The 21,910-nt window shown below is 39.1% G+C and overlaps 1 protein-coding gene across 5 annotated transcripts in view; it reads right to left on the bottom strand.

Moving 5' to 3' along the window:
* Positions 1 to 21,910, bottom strand: part of kcnab1a (potassium voltage-gated channel subfamily A regulatory beta subunit 1a) — a 125,691-nt gene that overhangs the window by 34,719 nt on the left and 69,062 nt on the right. For all 5 annotated transcript variants that reach the window (XM_067594406.1, XM_067594405.1, XM_067594408.1 and 2 more), the window contains one exon: positions 3,926 to 3,969. In XM_067594406.1, coding sequence (XP_067450507.1) covers positions 3,926 to 3,969 — 44 coding nt within the window. The remainder of the gene's footprint in view (positions 1 to 3,925; positions 3,970 to 21,910) is intronic.

Raw genomic sequence — 21,910 nt, 5'->3', positions numbered from 1 at the left:
GGGTAGCGGCGCTCGGAGCTGGCCTGGGAACCACTCGGAAAACAAAAGTCCTGCATGGCACCGCAAAGGCTCGTTGGATGTAATCTCCGTCACTGTTTTTGGTGCAGAAAGATCAGATATCAAAGTTGTAATGAAACCAGACCAACATGAGAACAACTCTTTTTTTTTTTGTGAAGCACTTCTGTTTTAGAAAGTAAAACAAATAAAGTTTATTATTATTATTATGTAACGTGCACAGTGAAACAAACTGAAATAAGAACAGAATTTTGTTGTGTAACTTATGGAAATAATGAAACAAACTCAAAATTTTAATATATCTGCATGAATGAAAGTCAGTGTTGCAATGCAGGGAAATACCCTCTGTTTGCTTTTTGTATGACTTCTCACATAAAGGTAATTTGAAGCATGTGATTTGCAGTCACTCTCAGATCGTATTAAAGTCGAAATAAAAATAGAAATCTGCCCACTGTGCTGCTATTCAGTGACATTTAAGGTCAAGCATCACAAATGACGCATGTAGTTAAAAATAGTAGGTGTCTTCTGCCAAATGTGGTGAAATATATGTGATAGTACTAAATCAGGATAAATCCATGCAAGAGGGACGCCTCCATAGCAGAGCAGCAAGAGTCCCTCAGTGAATATCAGGAAGATGAGTCAGCAGAACAGAGAGTTACAGTAAGAGCCCCGGAGTGTTGACATATAATTAACATAAGGTTAAACTAGGACAAAGCAAGTACAGAAAACATGATCATCTATTGTATTTATTATTATTATCACTATTATATTATTTTCCCCATCTAAAAAGCCCCTTCTTGTTCCTGACCAGAGAGCATTCGTGTTAACCTTCTAACATCCTCTAACTCAACCGAATGAAGCGTCTTCTGTTTGTGCACACAACATCCTGGTCGAGGTCAGCCTATCTAAGCTGCCAAAGCTCCTGTCCCATGTGCACCAGACGTTTTGATCCGATTTACTGGATGGTGGCTGATCTGCGACCTCAAGAGCCTTATCTGAGCGAGGATAAATCCTCAGGATCCTGCAGGTCTGGTTCTGACATATTACTAACAGTAACAGTGCTGTGATTAAAATCATGACTTTCATACTTTGGGTTTATGCAAATGAGCAAATCTTATCAAAGTGAACACAATTCTGTGTAAATGTGTGTGAAAGTGTATCTGTTTGGGTCAAACTGTGACTGTGAATGGGAGGATTTCCTCAACGTTTATCATCCGATGCTCTGATTTTAACAATGTTTTGCTTCGAAATTCTAATTTCATTTTCTAACGACTCAGTGAAGTTTTAAGGGTGTGGAGTGGACTCTCAAGAAAATACACAACTTATTTATAAGTGGCATTAGAGTCTAGTTGCTATAACTGGAGCGGTATTTGCATGATCAGTGGGGTTTCCAGGAGAACTTGGGAAGGAAAAACTAATACATATTAAAATTTCAGTGGAAATGAATGGGTGATGGTTTATATTCTCTTTGAAACTTCAATAACTGGACTCAGATGTTATGTATAAATTAAACAGGAATCCACAAGAAACAGTGGAAAAGGCTTCTCAAGTGGGTCACTGATTAAAAAAAGAAGGAGCTGCTGGATGTAAATAAGTATTTTGGCTGACAGCTGATTGCAGTGCTTTATTCAACTCAGACAGAAAAGAATCATTGATGTTTTGATTTAAAAAATGTGGAAAATCAAAATGTGAAATATATTGCTGTTTAATATTGTTTGAAATAAAACATGTTGTGATTTAAAAAGTTAGATTTCTTTCATGTTGGAAAGTTTATCTCATAACACAGTGAGTTCCTACATTATTCAATACTAAATCATTCAGTGAATCATTACTGTTCAGTAAAATTTGATCACTCAGTCCAGATATTATTTCACCAGTTTTAAAAGAGATTTCATTATTTTATTTGACCTTTTGTCTTTATCGGTAAACAAGATGATTGTGAGGAGATGGTCAGCCAATCAAAAGTTGTCCGATCAATGAAAAACTGTGCCTTACTCAAGTCACAAAACAAAGTACGGGGGTCATTATATTTCCCTACAGTGGGTTCAGTGGTCTGACCGTATTAAAATAAATGTTTTTTGGTTGGTAATATTCCTCAAGTTGTTCTATTTAAAATCATCTGGTAGTGTGCAGAAACTTTAAAGTGAGTTTATGGTAAAACTCATACTTTTAATTACAAGCAAAACTCTTTTAATATCATATGCTGCAGGCCTGCAGTGATGTGTTATTCTTAGATGGTGTCAGTTGGGGATGTGTGTACAGTATAGTAGCATATATCCTCCTGGCTTTTATTGCAATTGTGTGTGTGTGTGTGTGTGTGTGTGTGTGTGTATGCACTTCCCAGGAGAGGGGAACATTGGGCTAATATTTTTTGTGGACAATACAAAGAGAACAGGAACAAGTAAACACACACACACGCACTCACAATCCACTGTTGTTGTTTGAGAGCTCTTGTTGGCAGAAATAGGTATGCCTCTGTGTGTGTGTGTGTGTGTGTGTGTGTGTTGTCTTCTTCCCACTCCCACATGCTGAATTCTGAGGCTGAGACCTGGACAGGTTTGACTCTCTTATATGAGAAGTGGAGAACTTTTACCTGCAACCCACATTGATATGATATAAAACACACACACACACACACACACACACACACACACACACACACACACACACACGCACACACAGAGTCGTGTTTCCAGCACTTCAGAGGACACTGCATTGACTTACATTCATTTCCTGAAGACTTATCCTAACCTTAACATAACCCTAAACTAATGTTAACTTTAAATACATACATGCAAACAAAAAGCACAGCTAAGGAAAAGCAAAGCACGAGGGCAAAGGCGTACACACACACACACATACACACCCACACACACACACAGTCATGTTTCCGTCACTTCAGAGGACATTACATTGACTTACATTCATTTCCTGGAGACTTATCCTAATCTTAACCATAATCACCACATGCCTAACCTTAATATAACCCTAAACTAACTTCAACTTTAAACCAAGTCTTCACCCTAAAGTTAATGATTTTATGTTAAGGGGACTTGCTTTTTGTCCCCATAAGGGAGGTGAGTCCCCACAACATGACTGTGTAAACAGATTTACTTCCCCACAACGTGAGGAATACCTGGACCACACACACACACACACACACACACACACACACACACACACACATACACACACACACACACACACACACACACGCACTCACAATCCACTGTTGTTGTTTGAGAGCTCTTAATGTTGGCAGAAATAGGTATGCCTCTGTGTGTGTGTGTGTGTGTGTGTGTGTGTTGTCTTCTTCCCACTCTCATGCTTAATACTGAGGCTGAGACCTAGGAGGGTTTGACTCTCGTATATGAGAAGTGGAGAACTTTTACCTGCAACCCACATTGATATGATATAAAACACACACACACACACACACACACACACACACACACACACACACACACAGACATCTGCAATGCAAACAGCTCTGCTGGCAGGATCCCAACTGATTAGACTACAGTCACTCGTATTATTTCAGGCATCAGAGAGTACGCTGGTATGTTTGTTTGTGTTTGTTTTTATATATTTGAACTAGGATGTATGGGGAATGATAATACCACAGTAGATTTCTTGGTTCAATAAGAAAAAAGGCTGAACTCAACACTTCAAATCCCAGCACAATTTTTTTCATTGTTTACATTCACTTTACTTTTTTCAAGTCTAAATAAGTGTCTTATGCACTTAATTGTGTCATTAACTTGATGCAAAGCTCAGTTATAACAGCCAAAATCAAACAATATATGCTGCATGATTTCTTGTCCTCTCACAGCATCTTTTATTCAGTTTAATGTGTGTTCTTGTTTCCTAGTTGAGGCCTGATGAGAAAGGTACAGTGCCGTCTACTCACCCAGTCCTAAGCAAGATACTCTGAGTCCTGACTTTCCAAGGTTCCTGTAGAAACAGAAAAGAGTACTTAGATCTGTTGTACATGTTCACACACAATTATTTAACCAACTGAAAGGATGATATATTCTCACAACACCAGCATAAAAAAACTTGACATTAGGGAATGACACTAGTGAACATTAGAGGATCAAGAATCCACCATCAAGCTTATTTCCCTTAATCACATAGAATCTGCATTTTCATAGATATTTCCTGCTACAATAGATGAAAATGTATACAGCATGACATCCAGGACAGTCCAAGTGAAAACCAAGCAAGCAGGTTTTTTTTTTTATTTTTATTTTTATTTTTTACAAGAGGCTGGATGTGGCTTTGCTTCAGATAATCACATGACAACCTGACAGCGCTTCTGTCTGCCTGATTTCTCCCCGACAGGAAATTGAATTTCACTTTCCCAGAGCCCCAGGTAGGTGTTGTGACCCTGTCAACCTCCTACCATGTCTAAACAGACCTGTGTGCTTGTGTGTGTGAGGGACCAACAAATTTGAATAAAATGGTTAACTGCGTCTTTATTTTTACATTCCAGTCAGCAAGGAGGAGGAAAACACCGGCTATCGATGACAGAATGATGGAGAGAAAAATTAATCTCTGGAATGAATAAATCATAATTATGATTATAACAGTCCAAAAAAGGTGATCATGTACCTTAATCCTACTGGTAACAACCCATTTTCATAACCGTGTCATCATACTGTGCTGTTTTTATCTTATAATTTTACTAGATTTATTAACAGTCTCATTGAGTATGTTCTTGTTAACTACAGATAATAAAAAGTACAAAGCAACAAATCATAAATGTACGACAGCAGAGAACCACTATCTGTCTTTCCATTCTAAACTGTCCAAGCTTACATATAATAATAGTAATCCTCTCCTGTAAATGACAACCTGTGCTTGAGTCAGTTGACATGACACGACAGTTTTACATCAATTACCGTCCCTGGATATTTACATTACTGGAAAACTGCAACGTATTCTCCACTGACAGCTGTTTGTAGGTGTGTCTTTCTGTAGGTCTGAAAATAAAAAATAATTTCCTTAGTTTTTTTGGTAATTAGCTGAAGAAAACTGGAGTGAGTGAATCAACGAACCCCACACATCCAAATTCCTTCAATTTATCTTCAGTGATCAAAATGAGAGGATCTGCAGAGTCAGGTGATAATTCTCTGTAGTTTGTCACTACAAGCAACACCTTTTGCATTTGATCCATTGTTAATATAAAAATATTTATCTAAGGGAATTTATTATTTTTCACTACTTATAGTTTAACTCTCAGACTACAGTTATAAAGCAGTGGTTGTATAACTGTGCCTTCCTGTCTGCTCCAGTACTGTGGGTGGATTGGCAGATCCCTGCCATGTCCAATCAAGCCTGACGAACAGTTATTGTCCTGTCATGTCAGCTTCTTGTGAAAGCGCCCACCGGACTGATGCTATCGGACACACACACACTTATTGAAGATATTTCCAAGTTTAAAGTGGGTGCAAAGCTAAAACCGTTGCTCCAGTTCATCAGCTTGTAGGCAGTACAGGCAGCACAGTTTTTCTGTGGGAGGAGTTGCAAAATTATAGGTCGGCACTTTTCTACTTGCACGACAACCTCATTAAAGATACCTGAGGATTGATCTTGAATTAAAATCCACATCATCATTTTTTATTTATTTGTTATCTTTATCACACTTTAGCAAGTGGAGAGTGTTAGAGAGAAACCTGTCATGACCTGGCTCCAGTGCCACAACAAAAAGGGAGACACTCATGTTGAACTTTAACAAAAAGTTCATTAAACCAATTAAACAAATGTTAAGAGGCAACTTCAGTAATTAAGGTATGGAGTGTGGATGTCAAGCAAAGTCAGTAGTGTGATGTGCACCAGTGGAAGATGTGTGTGGGTGTTGTAAGGTGCAAGGCATAGCATAAGAATAAACTAACAGCATAACTAAGGGAGGAGGAGCAGAGAGCTGCAGTAGCAGCCGCAGCAGCAGAGCGGTGGAGAGTCAGCGAGAGCTGTGCTGCAGCCCAGACTTAAATAACCGCACAAAGCTCACTTTTATGTAACACACCTCATTCAAACAAAGACAACAAAACTACTTTTCTAATCTCATCTTTACGATTTTTCCTCTGCCACAATAATACCGTAGTGGTCAGCTATCTCCACTAACTGATCATTATTATAGTATTCACAAATGCCACATGGATGTTTCAAAAAACTGACAAGGAGACCATAGTTACCGATACTGATACAGAAACAAATGTGCTCACTGCCAGACAAGACACTAGGGCAATGATGAGAATGTCCCCTTAACTACCTGACAAAATCTAGCTAAAGCTCAACCCTAGTCTTCGTGTGGTACTTGTGGTGGGTACTTACGCATGGCATTGACTGTACTACTACTACTAATTATTATTATTATTATTATTATTATTATTATTATTATTATTATTATTATTATTATTATTATGATATACAGGAAATGACTACAGCCTGACAGCCTAGTAGAGCAACCATCTAATGGCAACCCACCTAAAGCTGCAGATGTGCCCTCAAGACAACTGTTCAAGCCACTTTCCCACCACACTACAAGAACAAAAACAAACAGACACAATCCACAGAGGAAAGCCCTACCATCTAACGGATAAATCTCTGCCCAATAACGTATCAAAACAGTGACATCTACCTTCTGAATGGCACACAACAATCAAACATTGGTTCAGAACCAAATACTTCCTGCAAAAAGACCATGAATCTTCCAACAATCAGAAACCAGAGCAAAACCAAAGGCCAAAAAAACCCTGGCCACAAACACACAGCCCAAATCCAGCATACAGCTGGACCAAATCAGCTAATCAGCGCGTGCAAACAACATCATGCACCCATTGGTACCTGAGGCACAAACAAACTTTCTAACAAAACAACCTAAATGGACGAGCCCCCATTTGTCATGACTTGACTCAAGGGGCCATGACAAAAGGGAGACACTCTATGTTGAAGTTTAACAAAAGAAAAGTTTATTAAACCAATTAACCAAATGAAAGCCAATTAAAAGGTAACTTAAATAATTAAAGTGTGGATGTGATGTGCATGGGTGAAAGATGTGTGTGTGTGTTGTAAGGTGCAAGGCATATGCATAAACTAAAGAGCACAGTAGCAGCGGAAAGTCAGCAAGAGCAAGAGCTGTGATGCAGACTTAAATAAACCCTCAGGTGTTCCAGGTTAGCTAATGAGCACCTGCAGAGAGCAGACGGACAGATAACTCACATAGCAACCACACGATGACAGGGGTCATCACACCCACGCTGTGAACACCTTGAAAAAACGATGTAAAGCAGGTGACTACAAATGTAATTATGTCCCAGTGAGTTCTGCAAAACTCATAAAACAGGTAAAGCTGGATGCATGTAAATTAGATCCAGGACATTTGAAATGCTGGAAACTAAAGATGATGTTTGTACATGTTGTGCTGTATGTGTATAAAAACCCTTCAATACTCAATTATAAAGATAATGTAACTGAATTTGTATTTGATACTCACATGTTAAAGCTGAACTGAAATCACATTTAGTCATGCTTATTTGTAGTCAGGAAGAAAAATGGAAGAAGAAAACATTTTATGGTGTCTTATAGACCTTTTTCACAGCAGACATTTTGACTTCTCATAGCAGGAAAAGCTCAGGTAGAACCGAAGACATTAATGAAGTTACATTCAAGTGTCCAAGGAAACCACAGGAGAACATAGGACATGTGATTTACAGAACAGATATGACAGAAAACATGCAATTTAAATTTCAGAGGCGACTTTGTATTAAAAATTCATTCCTGGCTTCATTAAAAGCCTCATATTTACACGCTCAGCCCTGCATATTGATTGAACAGCACATTATTCACAGCTGTCAGCAATCTTTCGAGTTTTCTCACCTGTCAAAGCACTCATGTTATTCATTGCTGACATGTGACCTCTGTATCCTTCAGTATCAGAATGTTTAATTGGGCATAAAAAAAATCAAGCCTCCCTAAGAAAATCAATTTTGCATGATGTATTAGATCCTCTGTAACCTATAAAGTATCCACAAAGGTCTAGGTGCTCTTGATCTCCAAGTAGAGTTACTTTAGCTCTGGAAGAAACAGCAATATACATGCATTAATAGTGTTGACGTCATGTTTGATTTCTGCAGTGTGTTACAGTGTTTCTGTCTGGAACTTGGTGTTCAGATTACCTCCCACAGTCTAGGCCCTATATGGAAATGAGTGGAGGATTGTAACTATTTACACGTGTGAATGTGAGTGTGGTTGATACTCTGTGTTCAGCTGTGATGCAGGAAACCTGTCCAGGGGATTTTGTTTTTCTCCAAATATTTGCATATTTGTTTCCCGGCCACAACCATGAAAGATGGCGACACAGGTGCACTCTATTTCAGGTCTAAAGAGGAAAGCTTGGCTGCAGCCCGAGCACAGCAGAGACAAATCACAGGAACAAAGCAAAAAAAAAAAAAATAGTAATATGACAACAGTCCTTTTAGACTGCATTTTGTTGCAAATGGCAGGTTATGTTCGTGATGGAGCAGTTTTCATTGCCAAAGCTGTGCCAGAGATGGATTATTGTGGCCTAAAAAAACTCTTCCGCACAATAATTATTCAAACCATAAGAATTCACAGGACTGGTTCCTCCTCTGAAAACAAACTTCAAAAGACCAGATTCAAAAAAGTTGAACTTGTCAGAGTAAGTGCAAACTCACATGAATCCACTGCTTAATTTGTTATAATATAGAGTATAGCTATCACACATTCTTTGCATTTATAGTTGGATATACTTTCTATTTTGCTCAATGTTAGTTTTTTTTTCTCCCATGTTGATTAAAGTAATAAAGGAACAAATTTATCAGATAAGCTTGGTTGGCCCGGATACTGCTGAGGCTACACAGTGCATCCTTTCATTCAGCGTTCAGAAAGATAGATTGTGAGAAAGGATGGATGGAGGAACGGCGGTGAAGAGGATAATAGAGGAGACGGAGAGAACGATGCAGAGGAGAAGAAAATAAGATTTCCCCACTTGGGAGATGGAGTGAGAAAGTGATCTTCTCCCTCATTTAAAACCCCTTTCAAATGGCTCTTATGCAAATGCTTATAGCCACACACATAAATAACCAAACCCCCACGACTAAACACACACACACACACACACACACACACAGTAGTACAGCTGTCCTCACCCATCAAATATTTATTGAAATATGAACCCCCCCCCCAGCCGCTTTTCCAAACAGATCTACCATAACAAGCCTTCCCCATCAGGGGAGGCTATTCATCTCCACTTAAACATGTCTTCATTTGCCTGATGATGGACAGTAATGACTTTCTCTAATACCCCCGGCACTATGGCAATATTATCCTCTCTCCTCACATGCCAAAACTCTGTGTGTGTGTGTGTGTCTCTCTCTCCTGCATGTCAACAGTCACCACCACATATCTATCACTGATTCGTCCATTACCTCCTCCGCCACAGTAGAGGAGGGAGCTGCACAGTATTCAGAGAGAAAAAAAAATAGGCTGACTAGAGTGTGCATTTAAATAAGATTAGTTTTTACTAGACAGTTGGGCGTAATTGGCCAAGAAGCATCGGCTCGATGCTGTAAATGTGGCAAAAAGGCTTTACTGTTAGTAGTTGAGGTGACGAATTGCCTCTATGCTGGTGTATTAATCTTGTCTTGTAAATAATGACTAAAATGTTCGTTGATTAAGCCACTTAACAAGACTGTGACAGGTCATTTATGTTTATGACTTGCTGTAAACTGAACAGATTCACTTTAATGTTCTGCACATGTTTCACAAGGGTGAGACGGTTGGATGAGAGTCGCTGCGTGTATGTGACGCTGAGAACACAGTGAGATTGAGAATGTCCCATCTTGCCCTCTTGGTTATAATTAAAAATGCAACTTTTGTTTTTTCGGGTTTGAAGACCTTGCATGTTGGGAAACCCTTTTTGATTTATGTGCTCATTTTTATGTTTTTTTCCCCTTTGCAGATGCCGTCCAGAGGGATCGGATTCACTTTTGTGACTAATTTGAGAATGAAAATTGAATTGCTTGTTGTTTAGGATGTAGAAAAACAGTTATGAGGCACACAAGGCTGCCTGACACACTTCTCCATCGGGTGTAAAAACTGTGTGTGTGTGTGAGAGAGAGAGAGAGAAAGGAGGGGGGGGGGGACAGAGAGGAGGCAGAGGTGCATGCCTAAGGCCACCTGAGCTCCAGATAAAGTAGGTTACAGTGTTACAGTAATCACCCAAATTCTGGCAAGGCGACCTGCTTTCATGGAGACAACAGCACTTACCGTGCGTCACGTTTCCTCCAGAGTCGCCCTCACACAGTTGTGATTTCCACTGTTTATGTTACACTCTGAATCGTTGTATTTCTACCTGTCTCTATGAGTGTCTCTCTGTCCTTGTCCTCTCTTTCATCAGTCTCTCCCCATCATCTCAATTTATCCTTTTTTTCCCACCTCTCAGTTTGTTGTTTTCTTTTTGTACTCGCTGCCCATCATATGCATCATCTAATGTTGTAAACTGATCCATCTCTGCTTGTCGTCATATCAGTCTGTTTGTCAGCATGTACTTCTGGCTCCAACATGTGACTGTTTCTGTCCTCTGAGCTTAATTTAATTCAATCTAATGATCAAATGTGTATAATTGTTTATTGGAAGGATATAGTCAAGTGTAGATAATCAGCTGGAAACCTTCAAACTATATCGACTGTAAAGTTTGACCTATAAAAATTGGAAACACGTTGTTTTGTGAATCATTCAAAAGCACATTTCAGTAAGCATTAAACATGTGTTTCTCTTCCGGCATCCCTCTCATCCTCTCTCTCTTTTTACCTCCCACATGCATTTCATCATCTTTTAAACATGAAAACTCTAAATCTAACTTCTGCCGCACACATACATCGCTATCGATCACATATTCAACTCTGAAGGTCTGTCAAAGCACCTGATAGAATCTGAAGAGGAGAAGTAATTAAGGCATAAAAAAAAAAATACTGTTTTTGCTTTTCTTGTGTTTTAGCCTAAACATGTACAACCACAGATTCCTCTGCGCTGTTAATGACTTCACTTGAGAGGAAAAGAGAGCCATCTGCAGATAATCATCATGTTGTGTGGACTAATTATCTCTCCATATTTAATTGACTGAGTAATTAAGAGAGGGAGATACTTGTGATAATTAAAAAATTTAAAAAGCCGAAACAGATCGGCTGAGATATCAACTATAAGACATGTTTTTCATATCAATCAAAGTAAGTTCAGAAAAGTGAAAATTCTGTAATCTCTGGTGAAAAGTCAAAACTGTCAAGCCATGTAAGTTGTGCATATTATTCTGTCGGACAGACAGAAATGTGTGAATAATAAAATGAAGGGAAAGGCTGAGAGGAAAAATAAACAGAGCCACAGAGAGAAAAACAGAAAGCATGCGCGGCACTGATAAACTTCACCGGGGAGCCACAGATCAAATAAAGCTCTTTTCCAGTGGGAAACTGGTGACAGAAGGTTTGTATATGGTCATTAATCATGTTCCCGTTTAAATAAACATTTAATCATAATGAAGGAATGAAAAATTAGAGTGATGAACTTCCCTTCAGCTACCCAAGTGAGAGAAAAACATAAATTAATCACTCTTGGATGGATGGACGGACGGACAAGTATAGATACTACTCTTTTAAATGATCCTTTGACTGACATTGGCTGTCTGAACATTGTAGAATCAGCTACAAGTGCAAAGTGGGAGGAAATATTTTGGGCGCTTCTGGTTCTGGAAATAAAAATCTCATCCATTTTTCTCATAGACAATGATATGTTACTCACAGTTTGAGCTCTCCCACGGCTTGGTACTGATGATTAAACTTTACAGGTTAAATCAGTACAAAAAGACAAACAACTGTGTTAGAAAATATCTGGTTCTTTAGTAAAAAGTCAAAGGTACAAGACTGTACACAAAAATAGAAATGAACTGCGACTCCCAAAGGTGCATTTCAGCAAGAAACAGCCAATCAGCAAGCTTAAAATTCAGTCATATGCACCACAAACGGTGAGCAGAAGCTAAAGAACGCAGTGTTGAAAAAAAAACTTATTTTACAATCTGCAGAGTGAATCAGTTCACTTTTAATGTCTGGGTCACTTCTCAGGGAATTCAGCAACTATGGCTGTTTTTTACAACTTCAATGACAGCGTCAGCGACGGCGTTTTGAATTCAATATGCTCTGATTTGTGCCCATGGCTTCTTCTCCATAGCAACAGGGGCCAAGGCTCATGAGTATTGTAGTATTCTTAGCTGTCTGCCATGTCAAAATCACCGACAAAACATGATTCCTCAGAAATTAAGCTGAAATAAGTGAAACTGGTGGGTCATTTTTCAACTTTCTATTTGTAATCTCTGCTGAGCAAAGCATTCGCTCCTCTCTGTCCTGCTTACAGACATGTCTGCACAAGCCCCCCCCCACCTGCTCATGGACAAACATCTGTATTAGATCATTTCACAAGCAAGCAACACAACATACTGTTGAGAAAGGGTTTTGTTCCAAGGTTTTTGGAAGGTTTTTAGTTATTAGCATAGTTACAAATGTTAGTGGTTTGACTTCGGCTCTCTATCGGAACAATGTTCAGTGACTTAGCAACAGTGCGAAATATTTTAGGGAAACTACATCATGTATCTAAAGCATAAAGCTGGTGAGATTCTAATTTTCATTGTCAACAAATCCCATGAAAACTCTGTAACCATCAATGATTCGATCCTATTCAAAATCATCAATGAGCCACATCAGTGCACTGAAGACATGTTCCTTAATTGACTTTGAGTCAATCCCACATACATGCACCGTCCTGCCACCACGAAAATGTTCTCAATGCAACCAAACGTGTAAGCACTGTCTATTCTTGTTTGAATAACATTTGCCAAAAACCACAGTGTCCAGCTGTTTTGTGACCCAGTTTTGAAGATTTATTTCTTCATAGGAGCCAGTGGGCTTGGGGCAGAGAGTCACGGACAGAAAGTCAAAAAGTACTGAAACTCTGACTAATCCATTGTTGGAGGACGGGATTTGTTGACAATAAGAAAAATATATATCAGCGTCAGAGTTATCCTTTAAGTTCTTCAAATAACATCTAAGCAACATGGAAGCAAACTGACTCGACACAGGGGGGGAAAATTCTCCCTCCTCACATCTTCCTTGTTGAAATGACCTAAAGGCTGTGCTGCAGGCTATAGCCTCAGAGCACATCGCTTTATGTCGCCTTTAGCTCATTGCTTCAAAGAAAAACTGAAAAACTAATTAAGACCGAAATCAAAACCATCATTCTCAAAATGTCTCTTTTGAAAAGAAAAGCAGCTCCTGTGTGCGTGTGAGGATGTGTGAATGAACATATGCAGTCATGCCTGTATGTTGCTGTACCTGTGTGTCTGTATGAGCTAAGCTGTTTCTATGAACTAAGGAGCAATCTCAGCAGTGGGGCTATTTCATGCCTATCAAAGCCTGAGCACTGAGTGGGTGGGGGTGTGTGAAGGAGTGAGGAGGGGGCAGCTCTCATACATCCGGGCAGAGTAATACAGCAGCCTGTGTATGGGAGTAATATAAAAGCTGTCACCTAGCAAGCGAGGCGAGATAACACCGCCAATGGGGCTGGTAGGAAGCACACTTTCAGCCAATCAGTCTTTTGACACCTTCACAGTTGCAGCTGCAATATATACTGTGACGAGAGCGCAGTATTTGTGAGTACGGAGGAGAATTGTGTTGGTGTCAATTAGAATTGTGTGCACGTGTGTATGATTTGGCATCGGATCATGCAGATATGCACTGCTGTACGGTATTTTGTGTGCGTTAATCACCATGTGTTGAGACATACAGTACATGTGATGAAAACAATCACAATAACCTTCTTATTAAGAATCAGAGAGCTCAAAACCTCCTGCTATCACCGTAAAATAATAAATCTGACAGAAATAGAAAGATACAGAGAATATGACGCTATTGTTCAATCTCCTTCATGTTACTCTTGGCTCTCTGCAACCTATTAATGTAATGCCTCATCAGCCCACACAGCTCATTTTTATTTAAATATATAGTAGCATGTAAATACACATATTTACCATGCCTCTCTGCCTACTGCACCTCTCTCAGTTTGTCAGCATGTACTGAATCTCAAAAAACTGAAGTCACCAAGACATATTTAGTGCAGTTGGTAAGTATGTTCCATCTGTTTGTCAAGAGCTGACATGATGCTGATGTTTTAAAAAGGACTTTAACCATGTGTTAAAGTCTTCTACTGTTTTGGGCAGTGATATCTGAGCGTCTCTGAGATTTATTAATTAGTTAGCCTTCATAAACTACACTCCTGATGAAGGTTTGATAGCATGCTAATAGCTAAGAGCCATATAACTGTAATACTTACGTGTGGGAAAACAGATTGAGAAGTGATACAGCAGCTCACCTGGACATAAAGAATGAATTCAGCTCTCTCTACGGGAAAACAATAAAGAACCTGCAGGATACTGTACAGTAATTCAACCCCCACAGTAAAAACACACCGTGATGGATTATTATGTAGCCACTTCCATCCTTTCAGCTCTGTTAGAACATGATTGCTGTCCTGGTGGTCCCTTTGTTATGAGAAATATACACATACCTCTTGACTTTTCTTCTGAGGCAAATTTGCATTAAAACAGATACTCAAAATGCAAATTAACCACAACTACTTTCACGCTCACAGAGACAAGCTAGGCATGTATTTGCACATTTATAATGGTGTTCTTGCAATACATTCGATCAGGGAAAAGCACCAATGACAGGCTGAGAGGATTTTAAAACATAGAAAATTATTCAGATGCAAACAGATGTGTGTATACATCAGCAGGTGTCCAGCAATGGTGTCTACGAGCACAGTTGCGTTGTTACACAAGGACCAAGCTCAACCCCATGTGTGCCTGCAGTGACTCAGAGTGGCTGCGTAGGCAAAAGATCCTCACATTTCAGCCCTGAATCATTCTGCCAAACTCACTGATCTATTTGTTGTCAAGTGGCCTTGCTGTTCAGCAACAGAGCCTAACTGGTTTCCAAAGCTTTGTAAACCCAGAAGAGAGCCAGAGAGCTGACAAGTTCCATAATACATCTGTTTTGGCAGACAATCATCTAAGTTCTGTCATCTTTTATCCTTATTTTTCTGTTGGGGCTATCTATTGAAGCAAGCTCGTATCCATCATCCTAAAAAAGTGGCCCCACCTGCCTCTCACACACACACAATCAATTTTCTTTCAATTTTCAGAGCTGCTAAAAGAAATCTGAGGCATTTCAACATATTGCCAAACACTGTACTTGAGGGGCATTCTGCAGGGGATCATGACGTTGTTGAGGGGATCTGCTGCAAGTTCAAGTGGAAACTGAGGACAAACAGTAGAAGAAATGACAAACAAGTCTTTCTTCCCCCAACTGAAACTTATTTTTTGTTGGTGCAGATATTGCTTTTGTTTTATGACAACAGATGTCTTGTAGAATTCTGTCAAGATCAAAGATGTTGGAACAATAGCACGCACAGTGGAGGGTGGCTGGCGGCAAACAAATCAAGAATGACAGCGGCACAAGCCTACGAAAGCCAAGATTCATGATTCTTTTCTGAACTTGTTAATATTGCAAAACACCAGCAGCAAGTGGATCAATCCGTACAGGCTCACGCATGCTCAACAAAGCTTCAGACCATTACACCATTGTTTGGTGCTACATATTTGAGAAGAAGGGAGAAAAAAAAGATCAATGCGTTCTTCATAGTGTGTAAGGACAGCTAGCTCTCTTTAATTTCACTAAAACTCGACTGTGGACCAAGATAACTCCTGATCCTCCAGGTAAAACAATACAAATACCAAATGAGATTCTTAGAAGATCCTAGATTCTCCTCGAGCAACGACTGCACCCACACAAACAGAAATACACAGACATACATAGCTTGAAGGCCATGCAGCTGTAATTCAATCCTGTTTAAGTGTTATGTGATTCTGAATCATGATTATATTAAAAAATGTCCCTTTGGCTTTTCAGCTGTTGAATTGGGCTTGTTTCCCAAAAACAGGAAAAGGGCAGGAACGTTGGATGGATGGATATAGACAGTCCGACAAACTTTGTTATATTTGACATGTAGTGAGAATGCTGTTGACCACTAATGTTGACTTGGTGTTACATGTAATAAATTATTTCCTAAAGACATGGCGTTAGATGGCAGTGACCCTGTGGTCTCCAACCAAAGTAAATGTGCCACTTTTGATTAAATATATGACAGACTAATATAATAGCAATACTGTATTCATTAGAAAACGTTATAGATTTCAGCTACAGGTGAACAGAAAGGACTCACTATTCCAGCACATATGCAATTAGATACAATTAATACTAATTACCCCCAACAATACACAACCTATATACTGAAAAAGTGAAATCATTACCCACCTCTACACTGCATAAATAAACTGCATGGGTGATTTACAGAGATGATGCGAAGTGACATGATTTCTTCAGTGCTCTTGTTATTCTTCCTGTTCTTGTTTTTTTGGGAAGGTCTTTAGGGAAATCCAGAGCTCCTTTCTCTGTATTCATGCAGATAGAAAAGGCATTTAAAGCTTTCCAATGTCATCAGAGGATTTTTTTTTTTATTTTTTGGCCCATGTTTCTGGCTCATGACTGTCACCAAAAGGCATCACACCTATGGCATAAATATAACAGAATCTGTGTGTGTTTATAGAAATTGTCTACATATAAGTGTGGGCACAAATACACACACACACACACACACACACACACACACACACACACACATAAAGTTTAAGACAGGTTTTCCATCAGGTCTCAGGAAAGAAAAACAGCAAATTTTATTGGCAATTTGGCTTGACACATCCTTCACTGTGAGTGTGTGTGAAAGAGTGCTGGCCTGGTTTGAGGCCTATAAAATGTACCACGGATGTGTGCGCACTACATATTCATGTGTACGCTAGTATACTATTGATTTCATGACCTTGCATTTTGTCGTATGCATTTATATCACTTTTCAGACCGGATTCATTTCACAGGGGGAAGCTCCTGTAATGTATTTTTTCTGTGTTACGTGTATAACCTCTGAGAATCTTTTTAATGGATAAAGCTCACAGCCTGGATGGGAAACATGCTGGTCTGCACTTCCATTTACATGAAGCTGGTCAGACAAGATGCTGGATGACAAAAACACAATGTTGTATTGCTTAACATGTCAGGCCAATGTGTCTGACTGTTATCTGTTGGCTGAACACAAGGTTTCTGTGGGTTTTGTACTTCACAGGATTTTAAAAATTACAGCCACAGCAGATTCACAATGGATTAAAATTAATGATGCCACTTGCAATGTCCACATACCAAACTCAGAAACACACTAATCCAGTTGAACAGGGATTAGCACATCTTTCTGCCTGCAGTTCCCTGCAACTAAATGAGGAATTAACAAGCTGCAGACAAAAAAAATAAAAAATTATTTATATTTTCAAAGGTCCATCTTTACACATAGACCAATTTATGATGACACTCTCTCACCCATTCACATTGCATTATGTTTCAGAGGAAGTGAAGACGTCACATTAACACAGACAGATTGAGGGTTGGGCGCTGACTGCACAGCGATGACTCTGCATTGTGCATGATTGAAATTCACAAATTAAGAGCAGAGACAGGCAACAATGTCAGACCAATGTGAAACAAGACTCAGCAGAATTTTCTGTCCGATATCCAAAAACTCTGCGTGCCGACTGTTGCCACCTGAGCAGCATCTCTGTTGTTGCAAAGACAAGGTTGATTTTGTGTTGAAACTCGCCGCTGCGCTGCAGAGAACCAGCCGGGGACGGACTGAGACAGACTGAGAGGTGGACAGACTGAGACAGCAGCCAACTAAGAGACACTGTATCTTGTTATTAGAAGATCACAGGTTAAAATCCTCGAAGCAGCTGGGAAAATGTGACTCAACAAGCACTGCCAAGATGCCCTTGAGCAAGATGAGGTGTAAAATTGTGTGAATGTGAAGAAGGATGCAGGCTAAAATTAAAAAACATTGTTTTCTTCTTCTTTTTTTTTGATGACTCAGTTCATGTTTTTTGAACTACAGCTGTAAACACTTTTACATTTAAAATGCATAGATTGAAAAACAAACAAAACACTGACTATTGAGCAAAAACAAGACACTATTTTCATGTTTCTGTCCATTAGCAGCATGTTCAGCTAATCCTGATGGGTCATTAAATACACTAATTAAGACTTGCACAAACACACAACAGTAGAGACACATTTACACAAAGAGGCACACATGTGAACACATATAAATATAAGTAATGAATATTCACACACAAACATGTTGTTTTTGTGACATCACATTCTTAACATAGATATAATTCACCAGGTAAAAACCTGATTAACACAAAACCAAAAAGTGTAAAATATTAATAAAGAAAATCAATTGGACTGGATTTTCTATATTTAATGTAAGTATGCTTAGTAATAATTAATACACACAATGAAAATAGAAAAATCTCTTTCCATCAAACTAAATAAACCCACAAAAGAGAAGTGGCTGTAATTGAATGAAAGCTGTAGTGACATTTTAATGCACACTGTACATTGACAAGACATAAAATATCTATTAGGACTATTAGGAATAGCTCGGTGTACAGACTGCATCACTATGGTCCCATTTCATGGGGATTAGTTTGCATTATAGTCGGTGAGTCTGAGAATAATAGTGAGAGATACAATCAATCTACCTGACATTACCTCCTATTCACATTGTCTAATTTAAGCAGCGTGTAGCAGGCGAACAATGTTGATCCAATGACTATCCAACAATGAGACCAGGCTTCTGATTAATTATTTAAACAGATAAGCATTTCTTTCATCTACTGGGTCATGGCCGATACATTAGAGAAGCATTTCAAACTAGCATGTCGTTACATGAACAGATGAGAGAATCCACCAGGAATGTCTTAATGCAGCAACGAGTAATTAACATTCAATAAATGAAAAGGGAGACTGAAGTGATTGAAGTGCACAGAATATCAAAGAAAACTAATGTATGCTGATGATACTGTGAGGCTTTGAAAAATAAATAGAATCAGTGCATAATTGGAAGTGCTTTTCGATGTTAATCCTAACAAACATCTTGATTTTCTTGTTCTGAAGTGGAAATATTAGCACGTTTTAACAGTTTCCTGATTGATTTGTTCAGATTCATATTGCTCATGTAGAAAACCAGGGCCTGTCTTCATCAAGTGTCTCTGAATCAAATCTGAAATTAAATATTTGACTAGGACTAAAAATACTAGAAATGCTGCACCTAAGAGGATGAAGATATGAAGCCTCTTACAACCACTTTCTAAAAGGAGTAAAGTTCTCCTTAGAGAATGAATACTTCACCAGTGTATAATCATGAAGTGAATAATGCTTAATGCTTCAACAAAAGAATAAAATAAAGAAAATATATCAATGCACAACCAAAACTGACAAAATCTCAAAAATGATCCATATACTACAGTGAATGTGAAGCCTTAGCTACAATAAGGATCACACTGACTGTCAGGAAATGATTTGTGCTTGGATCATCGGGCCACAGCATCAATAGCATTAGTACTTGCAGTATTATGTTGATACTGAGGTATTAGAGTGATGAAGTGAATACAACCTCCGTCACAAAAAGACGCTTGCTGATGTTTATAAGATCATTCATTTTACATTTCCATGTCGACTGGAAAGTGTGAGATAAAATGCTTTTACCCCTGTTACTAAAAGCAGAACCAAATGTGCGTCACACAGGGCAGATTTTCTCGTCTTTCTACCTAACAAATAAAGGTTTAGAGAGTTTAAACAAAAGTCATGGTATATGATGTGTCAGACTTACAGTACACACTGACTCTGGAAACTTCTGCCAATTGGTCTACTATCTGATGTACTTGACATCCTGTTCATTGTATGTAATGAGTCCAAGCCGACTGTACACCTATGCTATGTTGTATTTGTCAATTTCTATCATTCAATGTGTTCCATTCTTTTCTATTTTCACCCAAAAGTCAAGTAAAAAAGTTTACAGTGCACTCCTAGACTGTATATAAAGATGGATGCAATGAGGTGTGACATCACCAGCTCGTTTGCATGAAGAACCAGAGTCACAGCTTATGGTTGGCGACAATAGTCCAATTCAGTGCGTGTCCTGAAGCCGTGGAGAGCAGCGGATGAGTGAACTGTCAATCACAACTGTCAATCAACGCCCACATGGCAGACATCAAAGTTACAATAACTCTTCAAATGTTATTAATGGAGCAATAATTTACAAAATGACCACCAGCACACTTATTAAAGGATCTGACTTTAGCGATTGAGACCAGAGTGACTCGTTGAAAAGGACTATTGACTTAGTATTTCTAGTGGCCATCGGTGACATTGCATTTCAAGGTTCCTCCACACTGGATTCAGCCTCAAGCTGAGGTAGTTGGCGCTTGGGTGCACTGAACACACCATTAGCATGGTGAGCGTGTCTGTGCTCATTGTCATAATTTACCTTCTCTGGTCTTCATGCAAGTTAAGAACACATGAAGGAACTGTGTTTTGCCTTCAGTTGATCTCATAATGTTTTGCTGGCTATCATATGTCAACATCTATTTCCTTCTACCTGTGAAACCATATGGCAATGAATCCCATGTTCATAGAAACATATGTTTTATGGTCATTTCCTCTCATTGGCATAATCACATTCTCACTCACAATAAACCAAACCACAGGTGGTTGCGTGGAAGAGGACAGGAGCTCACGTTCTGTGGCAGATGCCTCATGCAAGTTCACTTAATTACTCACAAACAAACCAAACTAAAAGAGTCAAGACTCTATAATTCAGCTGAGTAGCTCCAAACGTCTCATACGTATATATTTGTGCCCTTACATTATAATTGGTTCTTTATGTCTGACCGAGGACAGAAAGAACTATGAGGAATGTAACATAATTGCTGTATCTTGGGGTAGGATTGTAGCTCATTAGGTCTCCATTTCCCTCAATACTTTCCCAGAAAAAAGAATATAAATGATGTTTGCCTTTTTGAATAAATTATATCATTATTCATCATTATTTTATTTCATTAAGCTGAGGTAGACGGTTTTCTGGAAAAGGAAAAAAACAACCAAAAAACAGCAGAATTTGAAAATGCAGCTCTCCCCTCTCTGTCCAAGGTGGTGGACACCTTGTCTCCAAGCTGACCATGTTACGCGAGCTTAAGTCTGGTGGGGACCGCTCTAGCAGGGGTTTGAGGGGAAGCCTCAGGGTCTGGGGGTCAGCTTGTCCTCTCAGGGTACCCAGCTCTTCCCAGAGTTCCATGAGCCTCCCTCCTTCCTCCTCCTGGGGTTGGTTGGAGCCATGATTGTTTTTCACCTCCAATGGTGAGAAATTCCATTCAACTAAGACCACAGAGTCAACCCGCTGAATTTAAGCATATTACTAAGCAGAGGAACAGAAACTATCAAGGCTTTGACCATCTGAAGGGACGTCTACGCGCATCTGCATTTGTAGAACAGCTAATAGGAACACCCGCTCTCTGAGATGACCCTTGATTGGCCTAAAGTCTCCTGTCATGGGCTAGGTTTTCTAAAGCGTGAATACAGAGTCATTATTATGTATCAGTCAGTATTATGGAATTTTTGCCAAAAGACGCCAAAAACAGCAAAAAAAAAAACAAAAACAAAAAACTGTCTACCCCTTAAACATCCCTTTCTCCCCTAAGAAACACTGACACTGTTGCTGAGGAAGCGAAACATGCAGTAATAATGATAAATGCATACACACTCCTCACAAACACAACATAGAACCAACACACAGATTCACTCACACAGAGATTGAATTAAATTTACTCGTG

The sequence above is a fragment of the Thunnus thynnus genome, chromosome 7 (genome assembly GCF_963924715.1).
Source record: "Thunnus thynnus chromosome 7, fThuThy2.1, whole genome shotgun sequence".
In the NCBI taxonomy this organism is placed as follows: Eukaryota; Metazoa; Chordata; class Actinopteri; order Scombriformes; family Scombridae; genus Thunnus; species Thunnus thynnus.
The sequence above is the reverse complement of the archived record's forward strand: the minus strand, read 5'-3'. Positions and strand labels throughout refer to the sequence as shown.